The sequence below is a fragment of the Alosa alosa genome, chromosome 12 (genome assembly GCF_017589495.1).
Source record: "Alosa alosa isolate M-15738 ecotype Scorff River chromosome 12, AALO_Geno_1.1, whole genome shotgun sequence".
In the NCBI taxonomy this organism is placed as follows: Eukaryota; Metazoa; Chordata; class Actinopteri; order Clupeiformes; family Clupeidae; genus Alosa; species Alosa alosa.
The window spans coordinates 15,319,874-15,346,644 of record NC_063200.1 but is presented as its reverse complement, the minus strand read 5'-3'; the positions used below and the strand labels follow the sequence as shown (position 1 = coordinate 15,346,644).

Here is a 26,771-nt window from a genome sequence, read left to right as displayed (position 1 = left end):
GCAAGTTTTACCTGAGCGATGGTCTGAGGTCAGGTGTATTTAAATGACTCAGGTGACAATGATGTCATGATGAATCCTGACAGACAGGAGGGTGTTTTGACTAGTCAGCTGACTCAGGTTTGTCATGTTTGCCTCCTTTGTTCCTTGAGAGCTGTTTGGAAGGAAAGGACCTTCGAGGTTTATATTGGTAGGAGGTGCAGTCAGGGCAAAGGTGGTTTATACTACCATGCACTTGGGAAATGTGCACTTTGTACGGCACTGTGGTCAGTGTAAACTGTATTTTATATGTGCCTTATAAATAAATTGTACTTACTTACTTGGAACATATCCAGATACAGAAGTGCTCATGGTCAGCATACTAGCCCTCTGTGCAGTTGGTTTTTGGTCACATGCTTGTGGGATTTTTTATTTTTTCCAGAGGAAGCGCTAGAAGCACACATGATGTGTGGTCATTTGGTAGATGTATGTATAGATTGGTGAATTTGTCTTTTTCATTAATGATCCATTCATCCATCCACCTCTCAATCTATCCATCCCTCCAGGTGCAGAGTTCTGCATGATTCATTCCATGCTGTTACTTTTGAAACACTTTGTGATAGAGCTGCAACAATGAACGAACTATAGAACTGCAACTTCCATCCATCCATCCATCCATCCATCCACCCACCATGTTAAAGAAATGTTTTGTGTTCTGCCTCAACAGGAAGCCATGGCCATGAACAAGTTTAATGTATTCCACTGGCACATTGTGGACGACCAGTCCTTCCCCTACATGAGTCGCACTTTCCCCGAACTCAGCCAGCAGGTGAGCCTCTGCCCACACCACAGCCAGATCTGGGCCCAATCATTTCAGATTGCTCTGGATGCAATACTCTTGTATGTTATGGAGAATGGGTTTTTTGACATTCCTAATGCACGTCCAGAACACCTGAGGTGAACGTTTGCATCGGAACATGTTTGTCTGAACAGATAGATTTCAACAGTTTTGTGTCAACATTCCATCTCCGCAGTAACTTTCTGTCGAACTCCCAACACGTTCACAGATAACTACCTCAAACTGTTTGTGAGTGTTTGCAAACGTTGGCAGAAAACTCAAGGCAAACAGAAAACATTCGCAAACATTCAGCTATGTGTGCGAATCTGAACTTATCTGTGGTATTATATCTGTGTGTTACTATAACATTCTCGTCACGGGTAGGAGTGTGTCCCTTTTGGTTGCTATTTGAAGGGTACCTCCTTAGTGCTAAATGGGTGTCCAGTGCATTGGAAATTGACTAAAGGGGGAATTCCTACATGTTGTTTCTGTAAAACCTTCTCTCCGTTGTGTTCTTAGGGAGCCTTTCAGCCATACACACATGTGTACACCCCCTCCGATGTAAAGATGGTGATCGAGTTTGCTCGCATGAGGGGAATCCGTGTCATTCCCGAGTTTGATACTCCGGGTCACACGCAGTCATGGGGCAAAGGTGAGTGGTCAGAGGTCACTCAGATCAGTGCTATAATGCTTAAAGACTAGGAGACTTCAGACTAGAAACTAGGAGACTCCAGACCAATAACCAGGGCCTCGATGATCCATTAAATGGCCTTTTATATCTGAGCTACAGAACTACAAGTGATCATTGAGGAGTCATCATAGCAGATCCAGATCCCCCCCCCCAACTCTACAAGTAGCAACAGGCCAGAACTATCAAGTCGGATATAAATGTGAACATGTGAGTTCTTCGTTATCGTTAATCGTGATGACACTCCCTGTTTCACTTCCTCTGTTGCATCTCCTTAGGCCAGAAGGACCTGCTGACGCCATGCTACTCCGGCAGCACCCCTAGTGGCTCGTACGGGCCAGTGAACCCCATCCTCAACTCCACCTATGAGTTCATGGGCTCCTTCTTTAAGGAGATCAGCTCCGTGTTTCCGGACGCCTACGTGCACCTGGGGGGAGACGAGGTCGACTTCTCCTGCTGGTGAGGCCGCTAATTAGCCTTAGCTTGTCTTAGTGAAGTAGGCCATCGTTGTCGAGTTGTTAGAGGCCAATTGGTTATCAGAGATCTCCTGGCTGTTTTACAGCTCCCCAGTGTTGCAGATAAAAAAAAAAATGATGTTGCCGTCCTGCTGCTTAGTTCTTCCTTGATTGATATCAGACTTGGTCAACTGTAAACATCTTACTTTAACACCACTCTGCACGTTGTTTATAAGTTTAACAACGTTCCATGTCGGGTATTTCTGTATAAAATGGGCACAGTTCCCTCTCCATAGTAACAGCTTAAGGAGCTTAAGGAGTGATGTGATGTGACGTGATGTGCAGGCTCAGTAGACACTACACTACCCTTCAGCCAGTACCGTCAACTCCTTAGATATGACTCACACGGATGTGACGAATGTTGGAAAATGAACATTCTAAAGAATATCTGGGTTCATTCAGAGCCTGGGTTCATTGAATTAAACAGGGAATTTTAGAACCTTACATTGTTGCGGAACAGAATCTTTTGTTAGAATGTTCAAAACTCCCCTGCTAAAGGGTAAAAATGTTTATGATTTAGGACAAAGAGCTAAATATACAGCTGCCAGACGCTGTGTTAGACTCACCCAGTTAAGATGATAATGTTGTCTCTGATTGTACATTTCCCTTGACCAACAGGAAATCTAATCCTGATATCACAAAGTTCATGGAGGAGCAAGGGTTTGGCACAGACTACAGCAAACTGGAGTCCTACTACATCCAGAGGTACTGTGACACACAGACAGCACCGAAACTGTGGGATCTCCCAAGTAAACACACTGGCTACATGAAGACTAAACTTTGGAAAGTCTCCAAATTTAACTGATTACATTTTGCTTTTTGACCATAGAAAGTTGCCTGGAAAACAAAACTTTTCTACTTAATGACAACCTTTGCCATTTGATGACATTTGTTTATTAACATATTCCCCATGCTTTGTTTTTTTTTTTTTTTTCTTTCAAGTTTTTGATTGACTCTACAGTAGTGACTAGAAAGTTGTATTTCCTGATGACATTTTAACACTAGAAAGGCCATGACGGGTCATTTTGACTGCTTAAGTCAAGTGAGTTTAAAATTCAACGGTCAAAACGGTCAACGGTTTGTTTGTCTACCTCTGATCTGGCCTGTCTTTCCTCTTCACATAAACAGAATTCTGGACATCGTGAGCACCACTAACAAAGGCTACATGATTTGGCAAGAGGTGTTTGATAATGGCGTGAAGGTAAGTAGGACCTTTAAACGTTTTTGCTAACATGATATGATCATCAGAGTCTAAAAGGTGCATGGACAATCCACTGACATGGATAACTCTCTTTTATGTCCTTCTCAGTGAAGACATATATGGGCAATTCCATGTAAAATTATGTTTTTTGTAACATCCATAACGCCAATAAACTGTGATGGTATGGTGTGATGTGAATGATTACATGACATTTGAGCATTTGCTATTTTTGGCTGAAGAATGTACATGAGAAAAAAATGCACAAAAAAATTATGTTATCATTCACATCATACAAATGCCAGGGCATTTCACTGATGTAACAAAAAGTCTATTTTCTGTGGAATTGCCCTGATCTTATTTTTGGACAAATTAAAACAGAAAGACTAATTCATCCATGTCTTAATATCTAAAGCTCTTATGATCATTCTGCAAACTAAACCTATGGTGCTCCCGCTACTAATTAAGCTTTGAGCTCTTGAGCTACTAACATGTAGAATCCGACCATGCTCTCTTACATAGACTGAATCTCAATGTCCCACCTTAAGTGGTCTAAGCCCTGAATCCTCACAGCATAGCTGACATCAACTGTTAAGTGATTGAGTGTGAGGGTCAGTAAGGGCAGGAAGGAAGGGTGCCGCAGGACGAGGTGACACATCACATTAAATTGGCGATACCAAAACACATTTCTGTTTTTTGCAGCAGTTCACTGTGGTTTTGCAGCAGTTCACTGTGGGGTTTTTTTTAAGCCTCAGGGCCTCTTCTATGGGTAACCCAGTGCTTCATGTCAAAGCCCTATGAACTGTGGGTAAGTCCCTTTGGTATAGTCTGCAGAGATTGCAAAGTGTGCAAAGGGCTCAAAGTGTCTGGCAAATAGCCCTCAGGCACTCAGTGATTTGACAGTGGGACATCCTGAGATGTTCTAATTTAGTGGGAAAGCGCACCACAAGTCTGTTTAGTCCACGAGTGTGGACATTGAGATTCAGCCAGAGAATACTAATGGGAACGACAGGCCACTCAGCATGCCAGACGCCCTAAATGTGCATCCAATCACCTCTGCACGTGCTAGAAACGTGTTAGTGGGGCAGCCCAATCGGCTGTGAGCTTGTTTAGCAGTGATGGGTCATTTTGATAGCACAGCACAGGTACCAATCACTGTGCCCTGTCGCAGCTGAAAGGTGACACTGTGGTGGGGGTGTGGATGAACAACAAGTTGGAGGATGAGCTACGTCGCGTGACGGGGGCAGGGTACACCACCATTCTCTCTGCCCCCTGGTACCTTGACTGGATTAGCTATGGCCAGGACTGGGTGAAGTACTACAAGGTGGAGCCCCTCAGTTTTATTGGTCAGTCCTCCTTTTGGAAACGGTCAACTCAACTGTGGATGTTTATAACATAGTGATAACGTTATATATATATATATATATAAATGCCCTCTGCTGATTGTGGATGGTTAGTAGTTTTCTTACAGAAGTCATAATCAGGAAGTTTTAAAAATGTCCCTCTTAGGCTTCCATTTAAAAGAGGAAAAACCATACAGATGGTAAAAGTAGGTGTCTGTCTGGATGGTTTTGAGTTATTCAGCGTGTTCTGGAAAGTTTGAGTGTCTGCCTACTTGCTGATTTCTCCCTTCTCTGGATGGTTGAAGTGAGGGATCTGGTGATCTGTGGCCTGTTGCTGTTTCGGCTGGTTGTGATTGGATTGGTGTGTTCAGTCCCAATGACTGTTGCTTTTCTTGCGGGTGCTTGGTTGTGGTGCTGCCATTTTGATTTAACAGTTCAAGACCTTTGGTTCCCTCTTGGCATCAGAAGCAGCTGTGCATTTTGTGTGTGTGTATGTGCTGTGTTGTTCAGCTGAAAGCAGATACAAAGGTCCACGTATGGCTCGGTGGGTACGACAAGGAGCTGGCCCGCGTCACCGCTGCCGGATACCAGACTCTCCTGTCTGCCCCGTGGTATCTGGACCTGATCTCGTACGCCCAGGACTGGCAGAACTACTACAAGGCCGACCCCCACAGCTTCAACGGTGTGTGTGACTAAGTGAAGGAAAGAAAAACAAACACACAGGTCATTTACAAGCAGTTAGTACAGCTTACTGTTTTGTTGTTATCAAGAGTGAGAGTTACTATTTCGTGATGGTCTAGCCTCCTGGACTTCACCGATGTGTTGTTGCGATCGTGTTCAGTTAGGGGCGACACAACAGAAGTATGTTTGGGTACTCCACTTGTGGTCGTTTTTACCAGCATGGGTAGCAGCATGGCATCATAATGTACTTACACTCTGAGGAAATTGAGCCTGTGTTGGTCGGCCATATTGGCAAAACTGGAACGAGACTTTGTGTAGGGAGTGCTCTTTGGTGTTGGAGTATGTGTAGTTGGCCAGGTCACACAAAATTCACCATCTTTGTTGTCTAAAAATCACTGTAAATTACTTTATCACCTAATTCTTACTGTGTCTGGCTTGCTGGGTTATTGGATGTCTTACTGTTACTGTTTTGCTTTTTTGACAGTGTTTTGATATGAAATACTTCTACTTAGACCTAGAAGTGTTGAGCCACCTCTTCCCATTTTAATTCAAAAGTGTGTGTGTGTGTGTGCTGTGGTGTTTAGTTGAAGCCAGATACCCTGGTCCACGTGTGGATCTGGTGGGGTACTGGCGGTCACAAAGCCGAGCTGTCCCGGGTCACCTCCGCCGGATACGAAACCCTGCTCTCCGCCCCCTGGTACCTGGATCACATCTCCTACGGCCAAGACTGGCAGAACCTCTACAAAGAGGACCCCCACGATTTCAGCGGTGTGTTTACAATCTGACAAAAAAGCTTTTTAAAGGTGCCATGTGTAAGAATTGAGGTAAAAATATTCAAAAAATGAGCTACACGCATCAAAAGAATGAGAAGAAATAAGGGCGATGATGTCATTAAAAAAATGACAAGGTATAGTGCTGCAGAGATATCAACCTGGTGATATACCAGGTGTCATAATACCACTTTCGGCCATGGGAGGCGGTATGCGGGCAACATAACCGCCAGCCAAACTGCAATACACGTTTCTCGGTTGTTACTCTAGGGTAGACCAACTCACTTTCTGGAGGTATACTTCCCTCATCTTTTATGGAATGTGGTGTATGAATTGATTTTTTTTGGCGGACATTACACATGGCACCTTTAAGCAGCTCGTCCAACTGCACGACAACAAAAAGCTGTCTTTTGAGACTGTGATTGCGTGAGGGAGGGTACAACAGTGGCGCGTGGGTGGCATGCGTGCTCACGTAATGGGAGTGGCACGTGCTTGGTCTTCCTGTGTCACCGACACGTTCGCTCAGACGATTGACGTGGGGTCAATCTTATCGGTCAGGGTTAGGGGCAGTTACAAGGCTGAGCGGTCCTGTGTCCCCGATGCTGTGAGGTGTGGTGGTGTATACAGTGACCTGAGGAGTGCATGCTTAACTAACACATTCTCCGATTTGGCGATGCTAAGACAATTGGTCACTCAGTGCCGTGCCATTGCTCTGCTGTGAGGGCTAGTGATGAAGTGGAGTGCTAGTGTATCAAAGGTTGGGGTTGGGCTCTTGGGAGGTGCTTGGTTTCTTTCTGTGTTTCATTATTATTACTTTTTTGGGGCTACTCGGTACCTTTTAAGTTGGTGTGTGTGGTTGTAGACATGTGTGTATTTATGCACATGTTCGTGTGTGTGCGCACGTGTGTGTACCATTTAAGTTGGTGGGGGTGTGTGGTTGTATACATGTGTGTGTTTATGTGGGTGTGTGTGGTTGTATACATGTGTGTATTTATGTGTACATGTTCATGTGTGTGTGCGCACGTGTGCTGTGCAGCTGAAGGCAGACACACTGGTCCACGTGTGGATCTGGTTTAGTTCGGGCGGCTACACACAGGAGCTGTCCCGTGTCACCGCCGCAGGATACCAAACCCTCCTCTCCGCACCCTGGTATCTGGACATCATCGAATACAACCAGGACTGGCGCAAGTACTACAATGCCGACCCCCACGGCTTCAACGGTGTGTGACCTAAAACCCTTAAACCTCATGAAACCATTTATTCATAATGGCATTTAGAAAGGGTTATTTTTTAAATGGATAGTTTGTGAAGAGTGAAATAATGAGTGTAAGGTGTTGAAATGAGTTCGTCCTGCCTTGTTGTAAAGTATATTATTTTTTATGTAGACAGGACAGTTGAGAGTGACCGGAAGTGAGTGAGGAGAGAGATGAAGTGGGATCGGGAAATGTCCGCTGGTCGGAATCAATCCCAGGTCGTAGTATTTATTGTAGTAGTATTTATTGTTACCATTAAGCTGCTTATACAAAGGCATTTTATGTAGATAGGACCGCTGAGAACAGGAAGCAAGATAAGAGAGAAATAGGGTGGGATCGGGAAATGACCACAGGTCGGAATTAAGTCCAGGTCGTAGCATTTTATTGTAGTAGCATTTATTGTTGTCTAAGGTCACAATGGGACCTTATTGCTGTATATAACCAAAGAGGGTGTTCTATGATGATGCCAACTGTAGGCTACCTGGCCTCAGCACCTTTAGAGATGGGGCTTTGATGAGCCAAGCGTGTGTATGAAGCTGTGACAGGATGTCCTGGTCCCTGCGTAAAAGGGGAAGACGGGAGCTGGCCCTGGTTCTGATTAACCGGCTCCTCTTCTTGGATCACTGGTGCTGACTGTAAGGATTGATTGTGTGTGTGTGCTTGTGTGCACATGTGTGTACAGTGTGTGTTTCAGTTCTCAGGCACTGTGCCTGAATCCAGCTTGGATTCCTTGATATCCTTGCTTTTAAAGATGATTGCTATTTGTCTCTATCCTCCAGCCATCAGAACTTAGTGTGTCTAGTTAGCACACTTAAATTGTAAATCATCCCATTGGCGGTTATGTTTACATTCCACACTCCCACAGCTATCCCACAATCCCTTTCACCCGCCGTGCTCCCCTCAACAAATCTCTATGGTTAGCCCATTGTACTTCTGCATGATGCTGCATGCTTTGCAAACACCTGTTGACGTTGCACCATAGACGTGGGGCATACTCATACTGGGCACGGTTCACTTGTACCGTGTTGGAGTACTGTTCTCTCCAGTTTTTGGTCCACACTGCCACTGCATACTATCAAACTGTACCCAGGCACGGTTGAGCTCCTGAGCTCTAGAATCTTTGCATAGGCGCGTGTTTCGTTACCATAACAACGTTTTAACATCATAACATTTGTGTTTATTGCGTCATAATGCTCGTTCTATACTCATTATATCATTCGATCATAAGCCCAACCCCACCGTGCCCAAGTCCACCTCCTCAAGCGGACCCGGGGATGGATAAGCGTACCATGCCTGGGTACGGTACAGAGCGATCACACTGGTCAAACGAACCGGACTTTGGGGTTCAACCGTACTCCGGTACGGTACATATGGCATAGTGTGAGTACGCAAGAAGCAAAATTTCACAGTGGGCTCATCTGATGCGGACTCTGTGTCCTCCACCAATCAGATGCCCCTTTTCTCACTGGCCTGGAATTGCATGGGGTGAATTTAAATGAGCTTGCCTTGCTTTGGGCTGAGGGCGCTGGCTCTATAAGGGTTTGACCCGATTTCTGTTAGTTTAAAGCAACACCAAAGAACTTTCCCTCTGTCGCACGCACGCTATTTGTTTATCCAGCACCGGCTTTGCAAATAACGATGTCCACAGACAAGGTAGAATATGTTGCATGACTTATAAAAGTACGATGTATTGCGACATCAGATGCAAGTCAAATTTGTAGTTTCTTATGTCTCATTCCATTGAACTACAGATCCGCTACCCGATCTGGCAAACTTACATAGTGCGGTTATAGCCGATAGAGGGCCGCGAAGCGAATGCATAATTGCCGTACACCCTGTTACGAGTTGATGAACCACTGAAACGATTTTGGAAACCTTATTTTAAGGTACAAAAAACTCTTTGGTGTTGCTTTAAGCTTATTTTGATTGTCAAAAACCAATGTAGAAAACAATCTACACAGCTGCTTTCACCAGGCTGCAGTGTGTGATCTCTTCATTGTGTGTGGGTGTGTGTGCACGTGTTCTTAATTTCCCTGTTCCCTGTGTTTGTAAGTTGGTCTTAATGTGTGTGTGTGTGTGTGTGTCTGTGTCTGTCTGTCTGTCTGTGTGTGTGTGTGTGTGTGTGTGTGTGTGCGCGCGCGTGTGCGTGTGTGCGTGTGTGTGTGTGTGTGTGCGTGCGTGTGAGTAGCTGAATATGGACACCCAGATCCACGTGTGGAAGGGCAATCTGGCACAGTACCAGGCTGAGATGGCACGCGTGACTGCTGCTGGGTTCGCCACCCTCCTTTCCACCCCCTGGTACCTCAACCGCATCTCCTACGGCCAGGACTGGGTCAATATTTACAAGGCCGACCCATACAACTTCACCGGTGTGTGTGTGTGTGGGGGGGGCTCAGATGATGTCCTGTACTCTCTCTACACTCTGTGTGTGTGTGTGTGTGTGTGTGTGTGTGTGTGTGTGTGTGTGTTTGGGGGGGTAGGTGGTAGGCGGTAAGCGGTAAGCCTTACAACACCAACATGGGGTTGCTGTGTGTGTGTGATATTCTGTACTCCATGTTGTAAGGGGTAGGCCAACATGGGAGTTGTTGTGTTGTATTAAGTGTGCGTAAGGGGTGGCTTGTCTTGTCATGGCGAGTGACAGAATAGCACTGGAGGTTCTGTGTCGTTGTATCGCGATTAGTCTAGAGGTGTGTGTGGGTGGTAGAGAGAGTAAAAGAGTGCAGAGTGATCACACTGGCAGTTCTGTGGGGATGTCACATGTCAGTCTGGAGGTGTGAGTGTGAGAAATCGAGCAGGAGAGTGCAAAGTCCTTGCACTGGCAGTTCTGTGGCGATGTCACATGATCAGTCGGGAGCTGCGTTTGTCTTTTTCTTCAGTAGTAAATGACCACCACCTGACCACAGAGGGGCACACCTGGCCAAGTTCTGCTCTCGTCGGTGTTTTTTCAGCCTACTAGATTAACACAGGCGATCACAGTCACAAGACACAAGAGTCACAAGGTGTGTGTGTGTGTGCTTGTGCAGGCACAGTCGAAAGGAAGCCTGTTTGGGGTAATGTTTGTCCACTGTGGTTAACAACAACACAGGTGATAATTGTTGCTTACAGGAAGGCTTGGTTGGTTTTTGTTAAGGCTTCCTGGCCTTATAAGGACATGCCAGCCATGCAGCTGTACATATACAGTGCAGGATTGTTAGACCATCCTCAATCAGCTAAGAGCAGATTTAAGTCATCATGTAGTTGAGTTGTAAATGTATGGTAGATTTTGCCATCAGTTCAACTTGTTACATGTTCATACAAAATGTACAGTATATTTATTATTGTTGTTATACTATTATAATGCAAATGTATAATATCATTATTAGCAGTAGTATTTTGTCTAAGTATTATTTTGTTCTATTTCTGAGTTGTCTGATGACTAAACTTTGACCTTTGACCCCAGGCACTGAGGAGCAGAAGAAGCTTGTGATTGGTGGGGAGGCGTGTCTCTGGGGAGAGTATGTGGATGCCACCAACCTCACCCCCCGCCTCTGGTAAGATGGAAACTTCTAGAACAGACATCGACATCCCATCTGTCCAACAGTGCACTCCATGCCTACACAATACAACCACCACTCTCCAACACCCTAAACGTATCCCATCCACACATGCTAAAGATACTTATCTTTTCAGGCCAAAATAGATTAAATTATTCATGTTTGCCGTCACTAAATAATAATGTCTTTCTGTGTGTGTGTGTGTGTGTGTGTGTGTGTGTGTGTGTGTATATAGGCCCCGTGCCAGTGCTGTTGCTGAGAGGCTGTGGAGTGACCAGAGTGTGAAGGATGTGAACGAGGCCTACATCCGCCTGGTGCAGCACCGCTGCCGCATGATCGAGTGAGTACCCCGGCACCCCTGCAAACACCCTGTTACTTAATTTACATTATACACAATATGCTGCAAACACCCTGTTACTTAACTTACATTATACACCTTATGCGGCAAACACCCACGTGACATGACGCAGATTATACACCATAGGTGCATTCAAAAAACATTGGCGAAGCGTTTGTGGCGAACATGTTTTCTCTGAACAATTAAATCTGAGCGATTTGGTGTCAACATTTCATTGTAACGGTAATTGCATTGTTGCCTTCGTCAAACCCACGTCCAGCTCCACTGTATGTTCGAGAAGATCTACCTCTACCTCTACCTCAGACTGTTTTCAAGTGTTTGCAAATGTTCGTCAAAAACTGAACGTATGAAACGTTTAGTAGTTACGGCATACATAATGTACAATGTGTGGATGATGGAATGTTTCATAATTATGCATAAATAATATACAGCCTAAGGTGTGGATGTATGTTTTTTTAATATATATATTTTTTTTTTTATATCTTTTTCACATCATGGAAATGACCGATTTAAGCAAGTTAAATACTCAGTTATTTATTGAACAATATTGAATGAAATTGATGGGTGATTTATTGTGTGTGTGTCTGGACAGACGTGGTATCCCAGCTGAGCCCCTGTTTGTGGGATACTGTCGCCATGAGTACAAAGGCAGCCTATGAGCTTGTGGCATGCCTGCCTGGGACCTACAGAAAAGGGAAGAACGCCTCACCACAATGGCTTTCAAACTACCGACCAATCACAGATGACCTCCATTCACACACCGAGAACCCATCCTATGTCGTGCACTGAGCTGATTTTTGTCTTTTTTTATTGGAAAGAATGTGTGTGTGTGTGTGCGCACGTGCGTGCTTGTGAGTGTTTCCATGCTTTAGTAATCTTGTGTGACTGATCCATCATGTGGAGAGAGAGAGAGAGAGAGAGATTAACTTTCACTAGCTGCTGGTTGAGTGATTTCTACAGTCAGTTTTTTTTATGTATGAATCAAATCAGCTTTATATAATTTGTATTGCTGGGTAAGATTTATAGAACGTAGTTCTGACATTCAGGAATGTGAATTGTGCAGGGTGTTTTATGAATGATTTAAAACTGATTGAAGTGACTTCTGTGTCTGTTTCTGTTTCTGTGTGGTGAGGTAACCTATTGGACATATTATGCACCCAATGACAGACCCACTCAACAAGTCTTACGTTCACATACATTTATAGCCACATACACATTTTAAATACACAGCAACATCCATATGTCACTGACCCACTCATACATATGCACTCACACTACTGGGGGGTATTCCAGCGTGGTTTAGTGACAAATCTGGCTAAGTTAACTCAGGTTAACAAGGGGTAAACCTCCTAATAGAAGAGCTGTATGGCTTCATTCTCCTTACAAAACAATGCCATAGGGTTCTTGTTGTAGGAGCTTTACTACTTACTCTGAGTTGACTTATCCAGGTTTGTCACTAAACCACGTACTTGGAATTCCGCCCTGGTCTCTGCATAGCTGTCAGACCTTTGATTCGAAGATTTGAAGCCACTTGTTCCTTCACCTCCATGAGCCGACCGATGCAGTAGTAAGTGACCTCACGCCAGGCCCGCCATCTTCCTGAGCAGGGCGGTCTGGTCCTGAGGGGTCATGGCCTCGTAGCTGGACAGTTGCAGAGAGAAGGTTGCATTCCCCGAGGTCAAAGTTCGCATGACCGTAGAGTAGCCCTGAGAGGCAAAGAGAAAGTGGAGATGTACTCACAGATGATGAGACAGATACGAAGCAACTTTGTCCATCCCGCAGGACATTTGCCATCCAGTGGTTTACAGTATGTGACATACAGAACAAGAAAACTATATGATGAAATGACAAGTCAATCCACCAGGGTCTCTACAGGCTGGGAGCTAAAACTGAATGAATGGGTCATGTGCCAGTGGAGGAGTCTGGTCGCGTTTGCGCTATCCTGCCCTGACACAACCAACTAGGGCTGAAAGATTAATCAAAATCAAAGGCTGCGATTATTTGTGAAAGTAGTACAGGCTCTGACACAATGGTCAATACTGTCACTTTATGTTTTTTTACATTCATGTCACCCAGACAAGTCATGTCCATCAATTAGAGGAACTGTGACTAGCTAACTAAACAGATTTGTCCCATCCTTGGATTAATAGATCATGATAGCAGTTCATGATAGTTCACCATCATCTTAATTGGTAATGCTTCAACACATGTTATGAATGTATTATACAGTGAATCTTGAACTGCAGCTTGACTTATATCGCAAGTCAAATCACATCAATGCACAATTGCAACTGTCAGAAAAACTTCAATTAGATATTTTCCCCAAATTGTTGTTAAAACCCACCATCATTTCGGCCAGTGGAACCGTGGCCAGCAGGACCTTGTTGTCATGGCGACTCTGGACGTCCTGGATGGAGCCCCGTCGCTGCGCGAGGTCAGCTAGCACAGGGCTCAGTAGCTCCTCCCCAACAGTCACCTCCAGTGACATCACCGGCTCCAGGACCTGCCCACCAGCCTTCTTTAGCGCCTACACACACACACACTCAAACATCACAATCATTCAATACATTGTGCTCCCTAATTCTTCTTAAAGGCTCCAGGTTTAGAAATCATTGTAATGGTTAAATGACCTGTTGTGGCGAGAATGGCGAATTACCTAGTGCTCCCCCTACCGTCTCCTAGCGTAAAACCAGCCTGGCAAGATCTGCACTAGCGTCCCGGCAAAGTCTGAATCAGGAAGTCCCGTGAGAAGCGAGAACGAGCGAGAAACACAAAATGCTTAAAATTCTCTGGACATACACACTCTCCCCGCCATGCCGGCTAGAAAGACTAAAAAGACGGCTGTGAAATATGCACTCCAAAAGCTGTAGGGGGAGCTCCGTAGAGAAAAACGTGACAACAAAAGTGAGAGAATGGTGAAGAAACGTCTGGAGTTACAGAACAGCCCTTTGAACACTCTAAAGAAGATTATTTTCCTTTCATTACTCTTCTTTTTCTCTCTCTCACACACACACGGACACACACATACGGACGGACACACATACACGCACGCGCACACGCACACATCTTGAGCATGTTCATCATGGCAGAGCCAGTGGAAAGACCAAAAATGTTGTTGTTGCAAAAGTGATGTTTGAGTGTGTGTTTTGAATTTCCCCTTGGGGATCAATAAAGTATCTATCTATCTAAAAAGACGGTTGTGAAATATGCACCCCAAAGCTGTATAAGTATAAGTATATATACTCTTTTGATCCCGTGAGGGAAATTTGGTCTCTGCATTTATCCCAATCCGTGAATTAGTGAAACACACTCAGCACACAGGGAACACACAGTGAGGTGAAGCACACACTAATCCCGGCGCAGTAGGCTGCCTGCAACAACAGCGGCACTCGGGGAGCAGTGAGGGGTTAGGTGCCTTGCTCAAGCCGTGCCTACTGGTCGGGGTTCGAACCGTCTGAAGCGCTAACCAGTAGGCCACGGCTGCCCCAGGGGGAGCTCCGTAGAGAAAAATACCACAACAAAAGTGAGAAATCGGTGAACAAATGACTGGAGTTACAGAACGGCCCTTTGAACACTCTAAAGAATATTATTTTCCTTTCACTACTCTCCTTTTTCTCTCTCACACACACACACACACACACACACACACACACACATACCTTGAGCATGCAGCGCGACACACACGCTGCCACCATGGCCAGTGAAGTGCCCGGCTCCATGCTCACACTCTGAATCGTGGTGCTCACGCCCTGCATCGGGTACCCCAGCAACGGACCTGGAGACGCAAGAGAGGGACGACTCAAAAATAGCCATCGCAGGGTATTAACCTCTGAAACAGGTCAAGTTTAAAGAGTGTGACAGGTCAGGTTTACAATGAGCATGTGAGTGGCTAAAACAGGTCATGTTTGCTGTGTGCATGTGTGTGTGTGTGTATGTGTGTGTATGTGGAGGGATTTAGGCTGGCGGCACCTGTTGGAAGTGACCCCCCGTCACCTTTCAGCCTCTGAGATCAGGGCTCATGGTTACCTTGGAGATAAGCGCTGTGCACGCCATTCTCCACGGCCTCCCGCAGCTCAGCAGGAAGCTGCAGCTCCACTTCCTCGTCCAGGTAAACGGCACAGGAAGAGGAGCATGATGGGTCGTCACTGGGGTGGACCGACAGAGTGACCGTGGCCACATGTCTCCGCTCCCCCACCGTGCGGTCCAGAGTGTCTGAAACGCACACAGACGCATGCACACACACACACACACACACACACGCACACACACACGCGCGCGCACACACACACATGCGCGCACACACACACGGACGCATGCACGCACGCACGCACAGACACACACACACACACACACACACACACACACACACACACACACACACAGACACGCAGACATGAATTTCAAGTTCAAGTTACATTTGATACAGCAATACAGCAATCTGTGCCATCATCTCAAAGCACTTAAGAGACTGAAGATCCACTCTGAAATAAGAAGCCTTTGGTAACCTCAAAAACCGGATCCGTCATGGTAGGCCCAAGAGTCTCTGAAGCGATAATACCCCATCAGAGAGATATCTGCCTCATAAAGATGTGTTTTGTGCTTGACAGGTGGAGGCTTGGTCCGGCTTCAGAAAGTAAAAGTTCTCATATGTATTCCAACTACTCACAAAACCAGATGATTCTAACTGGCACAGCCCTCAGCTAGGTAGATCAACTAATTTACTTTTAATTCTTTTCTGAAGCTGGGCTTTTACAACTCTAGGTGGTCACAGTATCAGAGTTCTACAGTACATCAGTGTTACCATAGCAACCTTTATACTCAAGGGTGAGCAAGAGCAATCTAAGAAGTCAGGTGACTTACAAACCACACACGCCTACAACAGGTCAAGCATAATTTCAACCTTATATCATACATTTATGAGCTACTATAACCACAGTGCATGACAAAGACTAAAGACACACACACACACACACAGACGGGGAGGGAGAAACTGACTCTTTTTTTACAATAGGGTAACACTAAGGAAGAGGTTCTTTTTTTTGGGATTCCCCACTTTGGAGGTGGGGAATTTTCAAGTCCCACCTGACCCCATCAACCTGGCAAAATAGTAACGTTAAAATATTAAATGTTAAAATATTATTATTTTTTTTTTTTGCATTTTGGTTCCACATTACATTTCCTGTCTCGGGCCGCTGGATCAGATGTTATTTTTTAATTTTACTTGTCTGCCTGTTAATGACTCCTATGTTTGTGCGTGGCTATTTTGTTTTGAATGTATGATCTTCCTTGTCAAAAATAGGGAATTATTACTGTAAAGAAAACTAAAAACTAATTTCCTCCTGTTCATCGTACCCCACTAGTGGGGCCCGCCCCACACTTTGAGAACCACTGCACTAGGGCAACCAGATTCCCTTGTGTGTGTGAAACAGACAGATACAGACACACCTGAGAATGGCATTCAAGCTAGAGAGAAAGTTGTGCACTTTAGTGCACCCTAGTGGTAAGGTTATGCAATGTTTACATTAAAATTACAATCCTATATCACACCAGTCCCATAAATTAACGGTCTAGACCAGTGTTTCCCAAACTTTTTTTCTGGGGACCCACTTTTTAAAAATGACAGACCATCACGACCCATTTCACTTCAGATCTAACATGCAACCACCAATATTGTTTTAGGCCACAGGTTCTCAAACTTTTATATGCCCCCCCCTAACCATTCTACACTGCCATATGTATACGTAATAGCGCCTAGGTCTGGCCTACTACCACTACTATTACAGGGATTGGTGATGCACTGACTCAGTTTCCCACAACTCTGCAATCTCAATTACACATGAAACAATGTTAAATATTTTCAAAGCTATAAAATTCTCGCTCAGTTTTGTACACACACAACCTCAGGTTTTCCTCATCCTGCTTTGAACACAGTTGTGTTGCATTTTGAACACCATCAGCGTGGAAAGTTACCTAAAAGATAGCGTTTTAATGCGCATCCGAGAGTTTGGGGATATTCTTGCATTCTATGCAATCGTCACTCTTCAACATAGTAAGCTGTTCCTGTATATTTAAAGAGAGATGTATAGGCTACGTTGCGTTACAGACAAATGGATCCATAACAGCGTTAATTCCGACGTAAACATAGCAAATAACTCAAGTCGTTATATTGTAGCCTATTTCTGGAGGTTTCTTTGGAAAGTTGGATCCGCATTGAATCCGCAAGTTAAACGTTTGCTTGTTTGTAGGCCTTATACTAAGGCTGTGTACATATTGATGTTGTGACAAGCTATGTTGTTGTAAGAATGTGAAATGAATAAATATCAGAACAAGAGGCTTTTGCGCAATAGCCAAAAGATAATAGAGTTTGTGAGGTGGAAAACAAGAGGAAATAATAGCTTTTAAAATGTCCATTTAAATTGTAGCCTTATATAATGCATTGGTGTGCATTTTAAATCCGAAATAATAAGGAATGTGAGGAGGCTGCTATTAACTTTAAAGAGTGCATCTACAATCGAAACTGTCAGCATATGACGCAAATTGAATAGCCATGCCCGGTATACGGATGTCTGCTTTAGTTGACAGCATGGTAACTAGATTTTAATCGGTCAACGGAAGCAGCTGTCCGTTAATATTTATGCTGATTCATGTCCCTTGCAATTTGCAACTGCGAGGTCCATAGTGGGCACCCCACAGAAATGTTTCCTTTTGTGAGTAAGATGCACGCTGCCCCCTCTGTGACGCGTTCGCCCCCATTTTCAGAGCTATTCTAGGGCCGTCACTGTGGTAAACAAACTATATCCCAATAGAAAACTGATGGCTTTCCTGGTTAAATGGTATAAGCTAGGCCTATTACACAACATAAATTGTGCTGGCGACCCAAATAAAATCTCCTGCGACCCACCCGTGGGTCGCGACCCAGTCTTTGGGAACCAATGGTCTAGACTATTGGTAACTGAGGGGATAAGGGGGTGCAACTTGGCATAAGGGGGTTTCCTTGGTCACGGCTGGTTCCTTTAAACTGGTAAAGGAAGCTACAGTCTACCATCTGACTGGCAGATTTGGGTTGACTTGTGATTGGCTGAGGTGGTGCTGAGCTGACCTGTGGTGGATGCCGATTGGAGGATGGTCTCCCGGTAGGCCACCTGCAGAGGGCCCAGGTGTGTCTCGATGCCGTACTCCCTCCTGATGCGATCGTGGATGATCTCAATGTGCAGTTCACCCATACCACACAGAACAGTCTGGTGAGGGAGGAGGAGGAAGAGAGAGAGATAGAGAGAGAGAGAGAAGAGAGAGAGAAGAGAGAAAGAGAGAGAGAAGAGCCAATAGGGCAAGCTGCAATTTGATTCTGTAATTTAATGTTAAATTATTGAGTGTTTGTGTTTCTCTCTCTTTCTCTATGTGTGTGTGTGTGTGTGTGTGTACATGTGCGTTTGTGTGTTTACCTGTCCAGAGTCAGGATCTGTGCGGACCTTAAGACTGGGGTCCTCCCTCTGTAGGCAGGTTAGGGCATGGTCCAAGTCTACACACACACACACACACACACACACACACACACACACACACACACACACACACAAATGAGGGAAACATATCTCAGAATTAACTCATTGAATGCCAAGCTGGTTTCGGAAGCTTTGTCCTAGAGTGCCAGCAATCTAGACCATTTTTGATGATTTTTGTACAGCCACAGCTTGTTCTGTGTTATAGCTATGAACACATACAATGGCTCGTTTAAAAGGTGAGACTTTAAGCTCTCAGTGGGTGCAAACCGTGTATTTCTACACGCCTCTGTTCCTGAGAAATCCCAAGCTAAACAGTGGCTAGTTTTCATCAAAATCGCTATTTTTTTCTAGAAATGGAGATATAACGTCTTTCATGAAATGTGTTGTGAAGTGAAGTGAAGTGTAAACTTTCCGGGAAGTGATCAGCGAGACCTGGCAAGATGTCACCTAGTGATAGACCCACAAAAATGGCCTGGTTTTGACCTGACGTGCATCGTCACTGATTCGACCCAAAGCGGCAACCGAGTTATGATAAAATGTCCAGATAAAATGTCCAGATTGTGCGTTTTCGATCGTCATATATTTCATTTCCATTCATCACAGAGTTCCCAAAATCACATATAAGGTGTGTTAGAGTGTCTAGTTTCATAATTAAAAAAAAAAGCTAAAAACGTAATATTACGTTTTTGGCACTCAACGCATGGGAAGGAAAAATTTAATATTACGTTTTTGGCACTCAATGAGTTAAGATGACCTGACACACTGAGCTCAATGTGTTGGGTAGTGGCGCTGCTTTGGTGCCTCACCGGCCTGTTTGGCCATGGATGGCGGCTCTATGGAGCAGAAGAAGACGGGCTCTGGCACCTCCACCCCCGCCAGGACCAGCCCAGGGGCCTCCCTGCCGCCCGCTCCCCCAGCCGAGCCTCTCCGCTCCTGGGCCTCCTTCTGAGCACGCCGGCCTGCAGCCGCCGCAGACGCCCTGGAGGACACGATGGTGTCGCCCGTCACCGTCTGGGAAGAGTGAAAAGTGAACACACACACACACACACACACACACACACACACACACACAGACAAACATACACGTGCATATGTAAGTCAGGTCCTGTTTTATCAGTGACAATAACAGTGGATATTTCTGTGTATGTGTAGTTATATCAAGTGTATATGTTTTGCATACATTTGTGTATGTAGTACTGTGTACATTTGTGTACACATGTGATTGTCATGGTCATAAATTCAAACAGATCAAACGTGTATCTACGGCTGTGCATGTTCAAACACAGGCCAACCAATTATCCGGTAGCAATGCTGCCATTGCTCCATCATACTTATAGAGTGTGTGCATATGCGCGCGCGCGCACGCGCGCGGTGTGTGTGTGTGTGTGTGTGTGTGTGTGTCACCTGTTTGAGTCCAACAGTGAGAGCAATGTTCCCTGCACTAAGGGAAGGAATCTCTACATGCTGGTCAGCAAATGGTAGCAGCAGACGACTCATCCTCTCCCTACAACACACGAGTGCAGCTATTAGAACATGAATAAGTTACCATACATATAAGCACATGAATCAGTTACCATACATATAAGCACATGAATGTGTGCTTTTGAATTTCCCCTTGGGGATCAATAAAGTATCTATTTATCTATCTATCTATCTATCTATCTATCTATCTGAATCAGTTACCATACATATAAGCACATGAATCAGTTACCATACATATACACACATGAATCAGTTACCATAGATAGATAGATAGATAGATAGATAGATAGATAGACAGATAGATACTTTATTGATCCCCAAGGGTAAATTCAAGAACATACATTTAAGAACATATACATATAAGCACATGAATCAGTTACCATACATATTATGATTCTATTCAAATCTAACCTCAGTACAGCTTAGGTATACATCTAATTATGCTAATGAGGGGCAGAGGAAGACTCTGGACAACATTAGGAGAGAGTGTGAACACAAAACACAACACAACATGGACACAACATGTGAGAATGCCGCTGGAGCATGCAGAGTAGTACATCTTATTACCAGCACATAGTGGCTGAGGTCAAAACACTGAAGTAAGCTGTGTTTATGTCTGCAGTGTCTTCAAAATGCAGTGTTTGTGAATTTCTTAATGAAAGAATTGAGACAGGACATACGTTCCGTTTCTGTTGATGTTGTGGACCGAGGACTGGGGCTTCATAGAACCGGAGTAGATGCGCAGGAACACCAGTGGACCTCTCTGTTTGTCATGGATGACCTTAAAGGCCAACGCACACAGGTCATCTTTATACCAGCGTCTGTAAACACAACACTCTCTTTTCAGTATAAGAATATCAACCGTTGTATATCAACTTGATTATTAAATATCAATAGATTGTTAAATTCAAGAGGCACCTAATCCAAATCCTATTTTGTGCGCCTGCTGCGCTTTGCATCTTCACAGAGGCGCCCTGAGTGCCTCAAATTGAAAAAAAAGTTCAACTCAGTGGAAAAGCGCCCAACTTCACTTGCGTTTTACAAGTAGCAAACCACCCCGCGTGATCGCACTCTACAACCTGCAGTGGAGAGGGTAACCTTGAAGAGGACCATAAAACACAAAGCTATTTTAAACTGGTCTATAGTGTTAGATCAGTCTTGATATTGCTCATATACTAATAAATACTACTGCAAGTTAGACAGTTTCACAAAAATAAAGACTGACTCGTTTTGGACTAAAGAAACGTTTGATCAGTGCCAGATGGTGTGCTAGCTGCTTCTGTCTGTGCTGTCCACTGGTGTAAATATGGTGTGCTAGCTTATTCTCTGTGCTGTACGATGGTGTAAATATGGTATGTTAGCTCCTTCTGTCTGTGCTGTCTGATGGTGTACATATGGTGTGCTACAGTAGCTCCTTCGGTCTGTGCTGTCCAATGGTGTAAATATGGTGTGTTAGCTCCTTCTGTCTATGCTGTCCGATGGTGTAAATATGGTGGGTTAGCTCCTTCTCTGTGCTGTCTGATGGTGTAAATATGGTGTGTTAGCTCCTTCTCTGTGCTCTCTGATGGTGTAAATATGGTCTGTGGCGGTTGAACGCACACCAGATCGTGATGCCTCTCGTCGGGCGCGGGCAGGTAGAGGGTGATGGCATCCAGGAGGGGCTGCACACCTTTGTTCTTCAGGGCACTGCCCACCAGGACGGGCACACCTCTCCGTGCCAGTGTGATCCGCCGCACAGCCTGCTGAAGCTGCAACACGCACGCACGCACACAAGATCAAAACAATTAAACAAACATTGAACACTCACATACTTACACTAAAAAAGACCAGAATGCACACACCAGGGATGGGAATTAGCACGAGTCCACATATGCTGATAAAATATGAAAGAGGCTGGTAGATTTCCAATTTGATTTACTATTGAATGGCTTGTGAATTTTACCATTCATTTTGCACTGGCTGAAGATTGAAGATTAAAAGAACATTTTAAAAAGTTAATTTTCCATCCCTGCCACTCTCACACACGCACACAGACAGACAGACACACACACACACACACACACACACACACACACACACACACACACACACACACACACACACACACACACAGTACAGTGTTGTTTTCCCCACTCACCTTCTCTGGAGGAACAGCATCAAAGTCCTCACTGAACTCCCCCAACAGCAGCTCAGCAAACTCATCATCGAGATCTGCCACCTGAGCGCGTGCACGCACACACACACACACACACCACACACACACACACACCCTCACTAACAATCCACAGTCGCAATTCTAAACTAAATCATGGTTTTTCACTAATCCATTAATCAACTTTAGAATGTGTACATTATCCCAGTATCACACTATGTTACGATATATTTAACCATACATTTAACCATATATTTAACTTGGACTACAATGAATTTATTTTGGTGCATTTGTCAACATCAAAACATAGATTAGGTGTGAGGCACTGACTGTACCTGTCAGGTGTGTGGTAATGTAGATACTGACTACACCTGTCAGGTGTGTGATAAGGGAGGTTCTGACTTCACCAGTCAGGTGAGTGGCAATGGAGGCTCTGTCTGCACCCGTCAGGTGTGTGGTAATGGAGGTACTGACTGCTGTCAGGTGTTTGGTACTGGAAGTACTGACTTCACCTGTCAGGTGTGTGGTAATGGAGGTACTGACTGCTGTCAGTTGTGTGGTAATGGAGGTACTGACTGGTGTCAGGTATTTGCTAATGGATGTACTGACTACACCTGTCAGGTGTGTGGCTCACCTGTTCTATGAGGGCCCCTCTGGCATCGTTGGTCTGTTCAAGCAGCTCTGGGTCGTCCCCTGGCTCCAGGGCCGTCACCTCAAACGTCCGGCCATCATCCTCACGTCCTCTAGGCCGCCAGGTCATCCGTTGCTTGGTGACCAGGTCCACCAGCCCACTGAAGCTCCTCCCAGTGCCGATGGGAATCTGACAGGAAGTACAGTATGACAGACACTGTGACATCACCACCTCAGCATCCTCTACAGTGTAGTGTTCCATCTAGACCCTGGGAAAATGTTTGATGTTTGAATGGCTATCATGTATGCTGTCAACTAATATCTACATGTACGTGTTATCATTTATCTTTATTCAAATATTATTTATACCTATTGTGATAACAAATGATTTATGTAACAGAAGATTTCCTTCTTCACCAGGAATAATAGGACAGTATATGATTGTACATTAAGTATGTGAATATGTAAAGCGTGACTGTAGAGGACAGTGGTACCTGCAGCAGGACTGGGTTGGCCTTCAGTTTGTCCTTGATGCTCTGGATGGAGAAGCTCAGGCTGAGGAGAGACATTTAAACAGATGCAGTTTCAACCCTGACCTATGACCTCTGACCTCCACCAGAACCTCAAGGAATCTAATCAGGCGATTGGCTGATAACAGATTATCCTACAATGTTCTAATCTACATTGTCCTGCATTGTCCTACCTTTCTTCTACATTTCCTTATGCTTAATCTACGTATTAAGGTACAGATGTTTGAGAGCTGTAAAAGTGCTCGAAAGTGAAAACAGTTTGTGTGTGTGTGTGTGTGCGTTTGTGTGTGTGTGTTTGTGTGTGAGAATGTGTGTGTGTGTCTGTTTGTGTGTGTGTGTGTGTGTGTGTGTGTGTGTGTGTGTGTGTGTGTGTGTGAGAGAGAGTGTTTGTGTGTGTGAGAGTGTTTGTGTGTGTGAGAGTGTTTGTGTGTGTGTGTGTGTGTGTGTGTGTGTGTGTGTGAGAGTGAGAGAGTGTGTGTATGTGAGTATTACCTGGCTCCAGGCTTGTCCATCTTGTTCAAAAAGCACACGCAAGGCACTTCATGCTTGTCTGCCTGCCGCCAAACAGTCAAGGTTTGGGCCTTGCAAACACAAACACACAAACACACACACACACACAGATTGAGATGAGCATCCTCAGGCCTGTCCACTAGCTGAAGATGTTTACTACACTAGGCATATGTGTCCATGTGTGAGGTGCTGCTGCTCCTCATCCAGGGTTCCCACTAAGTCAAATGTAAAATTCTATGACTTTTGCCTCACAAAAAAACTGAATTTCCATGACTTACTATAGTATTTACTAACGTGTAGCATTCAAGAATATTTTACTTTTTAGAGTGGGAGATGAATAAATGGCCATTGAATAAACAAAGTTGGGATACTCAAAGAAGCAGTAAAGCAAATAACCAAATATACACCAGTTCTGCGTAGAAATATTTGTATTAATGTATTTTGGCAAGTACATTTTAAACTGCCACAACAAAATTCCCTGATATTCCATGACTTTGACCCAAACATTATAAAATTCCCTGAATTTCCATGTCCATGAATAGACTTTCCAAAATTCCATGATATTCCATGAAATTCCATGACCCGTGGGAACCAGCTCACCTCCACCCCTGCTGAGGCGTCGAACACGGCCACAGCCCCGTCCAGCACTCTCAGCGCTCTCTCCACCTCCAGGGTGAAGTCCACGTGCCCTACAGCAACACAGCACCACCTTCATTACGATGACAATAAGACCAGGGATAACAAACTTCAAAACTAGTCAATCTCAGATGATCTAGTATAAGTATAAGTATATATACTTTTTTGATCCCAATGCATTTATCCCAATCTGTGAATTAGCGAAACACACTCAGCACACAGTGAGGTGAAGCACACACTAATCCCGAAGCAGTGAGCTGCCTGCTACAGCGGCGCTCGGGGAGCAGATCTAGCACTGTTTTGGACAGAACATGCACTAGAAAGAATCATACTGTACATGTTGTCCTGATTCAGTACAAACAATCATAAAACTGCCATCAAATAATACTCCCGCAAAATAGCCTCAATCCAGCTTGAATTTATCTTTATCACGAGAAGCAGGAGCATCAATGCCAACCTGGAGCAACCTTTAACTTTGGCCACATACAGAGGCTATACAGGCAAAACAGACAGACCGAAGACGAACAGCAGACCACGCTGAAACTATCAGCAGCAGCGTCATTTTGATACTGCAGTTATGTAAAGCACATTGAGTTATGTAAAGCACATTTGAATGATCTCTGTGTATGAAATGCGCTATGGACCCTTTCAACAAGGTAAACAAAAACAATGCTTGAACGTTCTATTTGGGCCCCAATCTACTTCCTCTGCATTAAGATAACATATGGAATGTTAAAAAGGAAGTCTTGTGGGGCCAACTATGATGCTGATAATGGAACTCTCTTGAAAGGGTCCATATAAATAAACTTGACTTGACTTGGCAGTCAGGGAGGGAGGATAAAGACGGATCACAGATCAAAATGGACACAAATGATATGAGGGGCACCTGGTGTGTCTATGAGGTTGATCCTGTGCTGTTTCCAGTCGAAGGTGACGGCTGCTGACTGGATGGTGATTCCCCTCTCTCTCTCCTGGGCCATGTAGTCCGTCACCGTGTCCCCATCATCCACATCTGAGCGGGGAAAAGACAGAGAAGAGGGAGTCCTACAGGGTCTGAGAATAGGTTGAGATAATACTGTGGACATCAAAGTAGACAGTTATGGGAAGTTCATGACAAGAGGTAAGTTCAGTTCCCAGATGAGAAATGATCACTAACCCTCCATAGGTGCACCTGAGGATATGCAATCTCTCATTTATGAAAAATGGTGATGTTTTTTGGGCCAAAAGATAGCTCCATCTCCATGTTTGACCATGTTCTGGCTGTACCAGGCTACACTACAGTCCTGCCTAGCATAGTAGCCATACTGCTTAAATACTTTAGGCTATTTATCCAGACAACATTCTCATCACTCTCCAACATCATCAGGAAGGTAGCCCACTATGCTCTGTAGCCCCAACCTGTGGGGGCCCAAAATGTCATGTTTACTAACCGCCCAACGCTCTGATGTAGCCGGAGTAAAAGAGCATCCTCTCCGTGGTAGTGGTTTTCCCTGCGTCGATGTGCGCCATGATACCGATGTTTCTGATTCTATTGAAAAAAAAAATGGGATGTTTATTTACTATTTCTGGCATTTTGATTTAGTCCCTTATTTAATATAATCAATATGACAGGAATACTTTGATATATCCGGGGTGACCACTTGTCGTGGAGATTTGACATCATCTGTTGAAACAAAACAAAGTCATGTTTAGCTCTATAAAGTTCAGAGGGGGAAATAGCTTAAGTTAGCTCCATCAGTTTGTTGTGGGTTAAGGGGCACATTGGACACACCTGGCAAAGATCGGTAGCTTCTTTTCCCCTGCCATCTACACCCGAGCGTTTGAGCTCCATTCTTGCAGGAGCAGGCATACTGCAGGATGCAACACAATACATTTGTGTCGATTAGCGAGATGCTACCAAAGAGTATCAAACATACTCTGATGCTACTTGTTAGATATCCTAAGGTTAAATGAATGACTCTATCGGCTACAGCCACACTAACAAGCAAGCTCTAACGTTATCACTTACCGCACGCAAAATGCTAAATGTTACACCAAATCGCATAGTCTATCCTTTCAGGGTATTTACGGATATGATATTTGAAGATTCATATCCAAAGTCTGTTCATATTCATGGACTAGAGCAGATCCGTCAAACTTCATCCACTGACATGTCCCTGCTCACGTTAGGTAAATA

General features: G+C 44.5%; 2 protein-coding genes across 9 annotated transcripts in view; one reads left to right on the top strand and one right to left on the bottom strand.

The window, feature by feature from the left end:
* The window catches only part of hexb (hexosaminidase B (beta polypeptide)), a 16,465-nt gene extending 4,213 nt beyond the window's left edge, over window positions 1–12,252 (top strand). The window contains exons 6-14 of one of the 8 annotated variants that reach the window (XM_048258573.1): window positions 704–805; window positions 1,334–1,466; window positions 1,781–1,961; window positions 2,636–2,722; window positions 3,146–3,218; window positions 9,451–9,631; window positions 10,702–10,792; window positions 11,031–11,135; window positions 11,746–12,252. In XM_048258573.1, coding sequence (XP_048114530.1) covers window positions 704–805; window positions 1,334–1,466; window positions 1,781–1,961; window positions 2,636–2,722; window positions 3,146–3,218; window positions 9,451–9,631; window positions 10,702–10,792; window positions 11,031–11,135; window positions 11,746–11,812 — 1,020 coding nt within the window. In that variant the 3' untranslated portion in view covers window positions 11,813–12,252. Of the gene's footprint in view, window positions 1–703; window positions 806–1,333; window positions 1,467–1,780; window positions 1,962–2,635; window positions 2,723–3,145; window positions 3,219–4,386; window positions 4,562–5,068; window positions 5,241–5,823; window positions 6,008–7,045; window positions 7,230–9,450; window positions 9,632–10,701; window positions 10,793–11,030; window positions 11,136–11,745 lie in introns of those variants that run through there. The other 7 variants (XM_048258572.1, XM_048258571.1, XM_048258575.1 and 4 more) reach the window with 7 other exon arrangements.
* Window positions 10,701–26,771, bottom strand: gfm2 (GTP dependent ribosome recycling factor mitochondrial 2). Its single transcript, XM_048258570.1, has 20 exons — window positions 26,604–26,771; window positions 26,367–26,445; window positions 26,213–26,258; window positions 26,026–26,123; window positions 25,482–25,607; window positions 24,560–24,648; window positions 23,942–24,030; window positions 23,414–23,474; window positions 22,924–23,109; window positions 22,275–22,355; window positions 21,737–21,885; window positions 20,818–20,958; window positions 20,060–20,159; window positions 19,462–19,666; window positions 18,596–18,672; window positions 18,253–18,391; window positions 15,180–15,365; window positions 14,813–14,928; window positions 13,498–13,680; window positions 10,701–12,859 (listed from the first exon to the last, which is right to left on the bottom strand). Exons 1-20 carry the CDS (start codon window positions 26,637–26,639, stop codon window positions 12,731–12,733), a joined length of 2,316 nt encoding a protein of 771 aa, XP_048114527.1. The 5' UTR covers window positions 26,640–26,771; the 3' UTR covers window positions 10,701–12,730.

What these genes read in the sequence shown, in the direction of transcription:
- gfm2 (XM_048258570.1), bottom strand. Translation starts at nt 26,639, where the DNA reads ATGCGATTTGGTGTAACATTTAGCATTTTGCGTGCG. An exon ending in ATGGACAAGCCTGGAGCCAG is followed by an intron (nt 23,475 to 23,941) that starts GTAATACTCACA and finishes GTCTCTCCTCAG; the next exon opens with CCTGAGCTTCTCCATCCAGA. An exon ending in GAGAGGCATCACGATCTGGT is followed by an intron (nt 20,959 to 21,736) that starts GTGCGTTCAACC and finishes TTGTGTTTACAG; the next exon opens with ACGCTGGTATAAAGATGACC.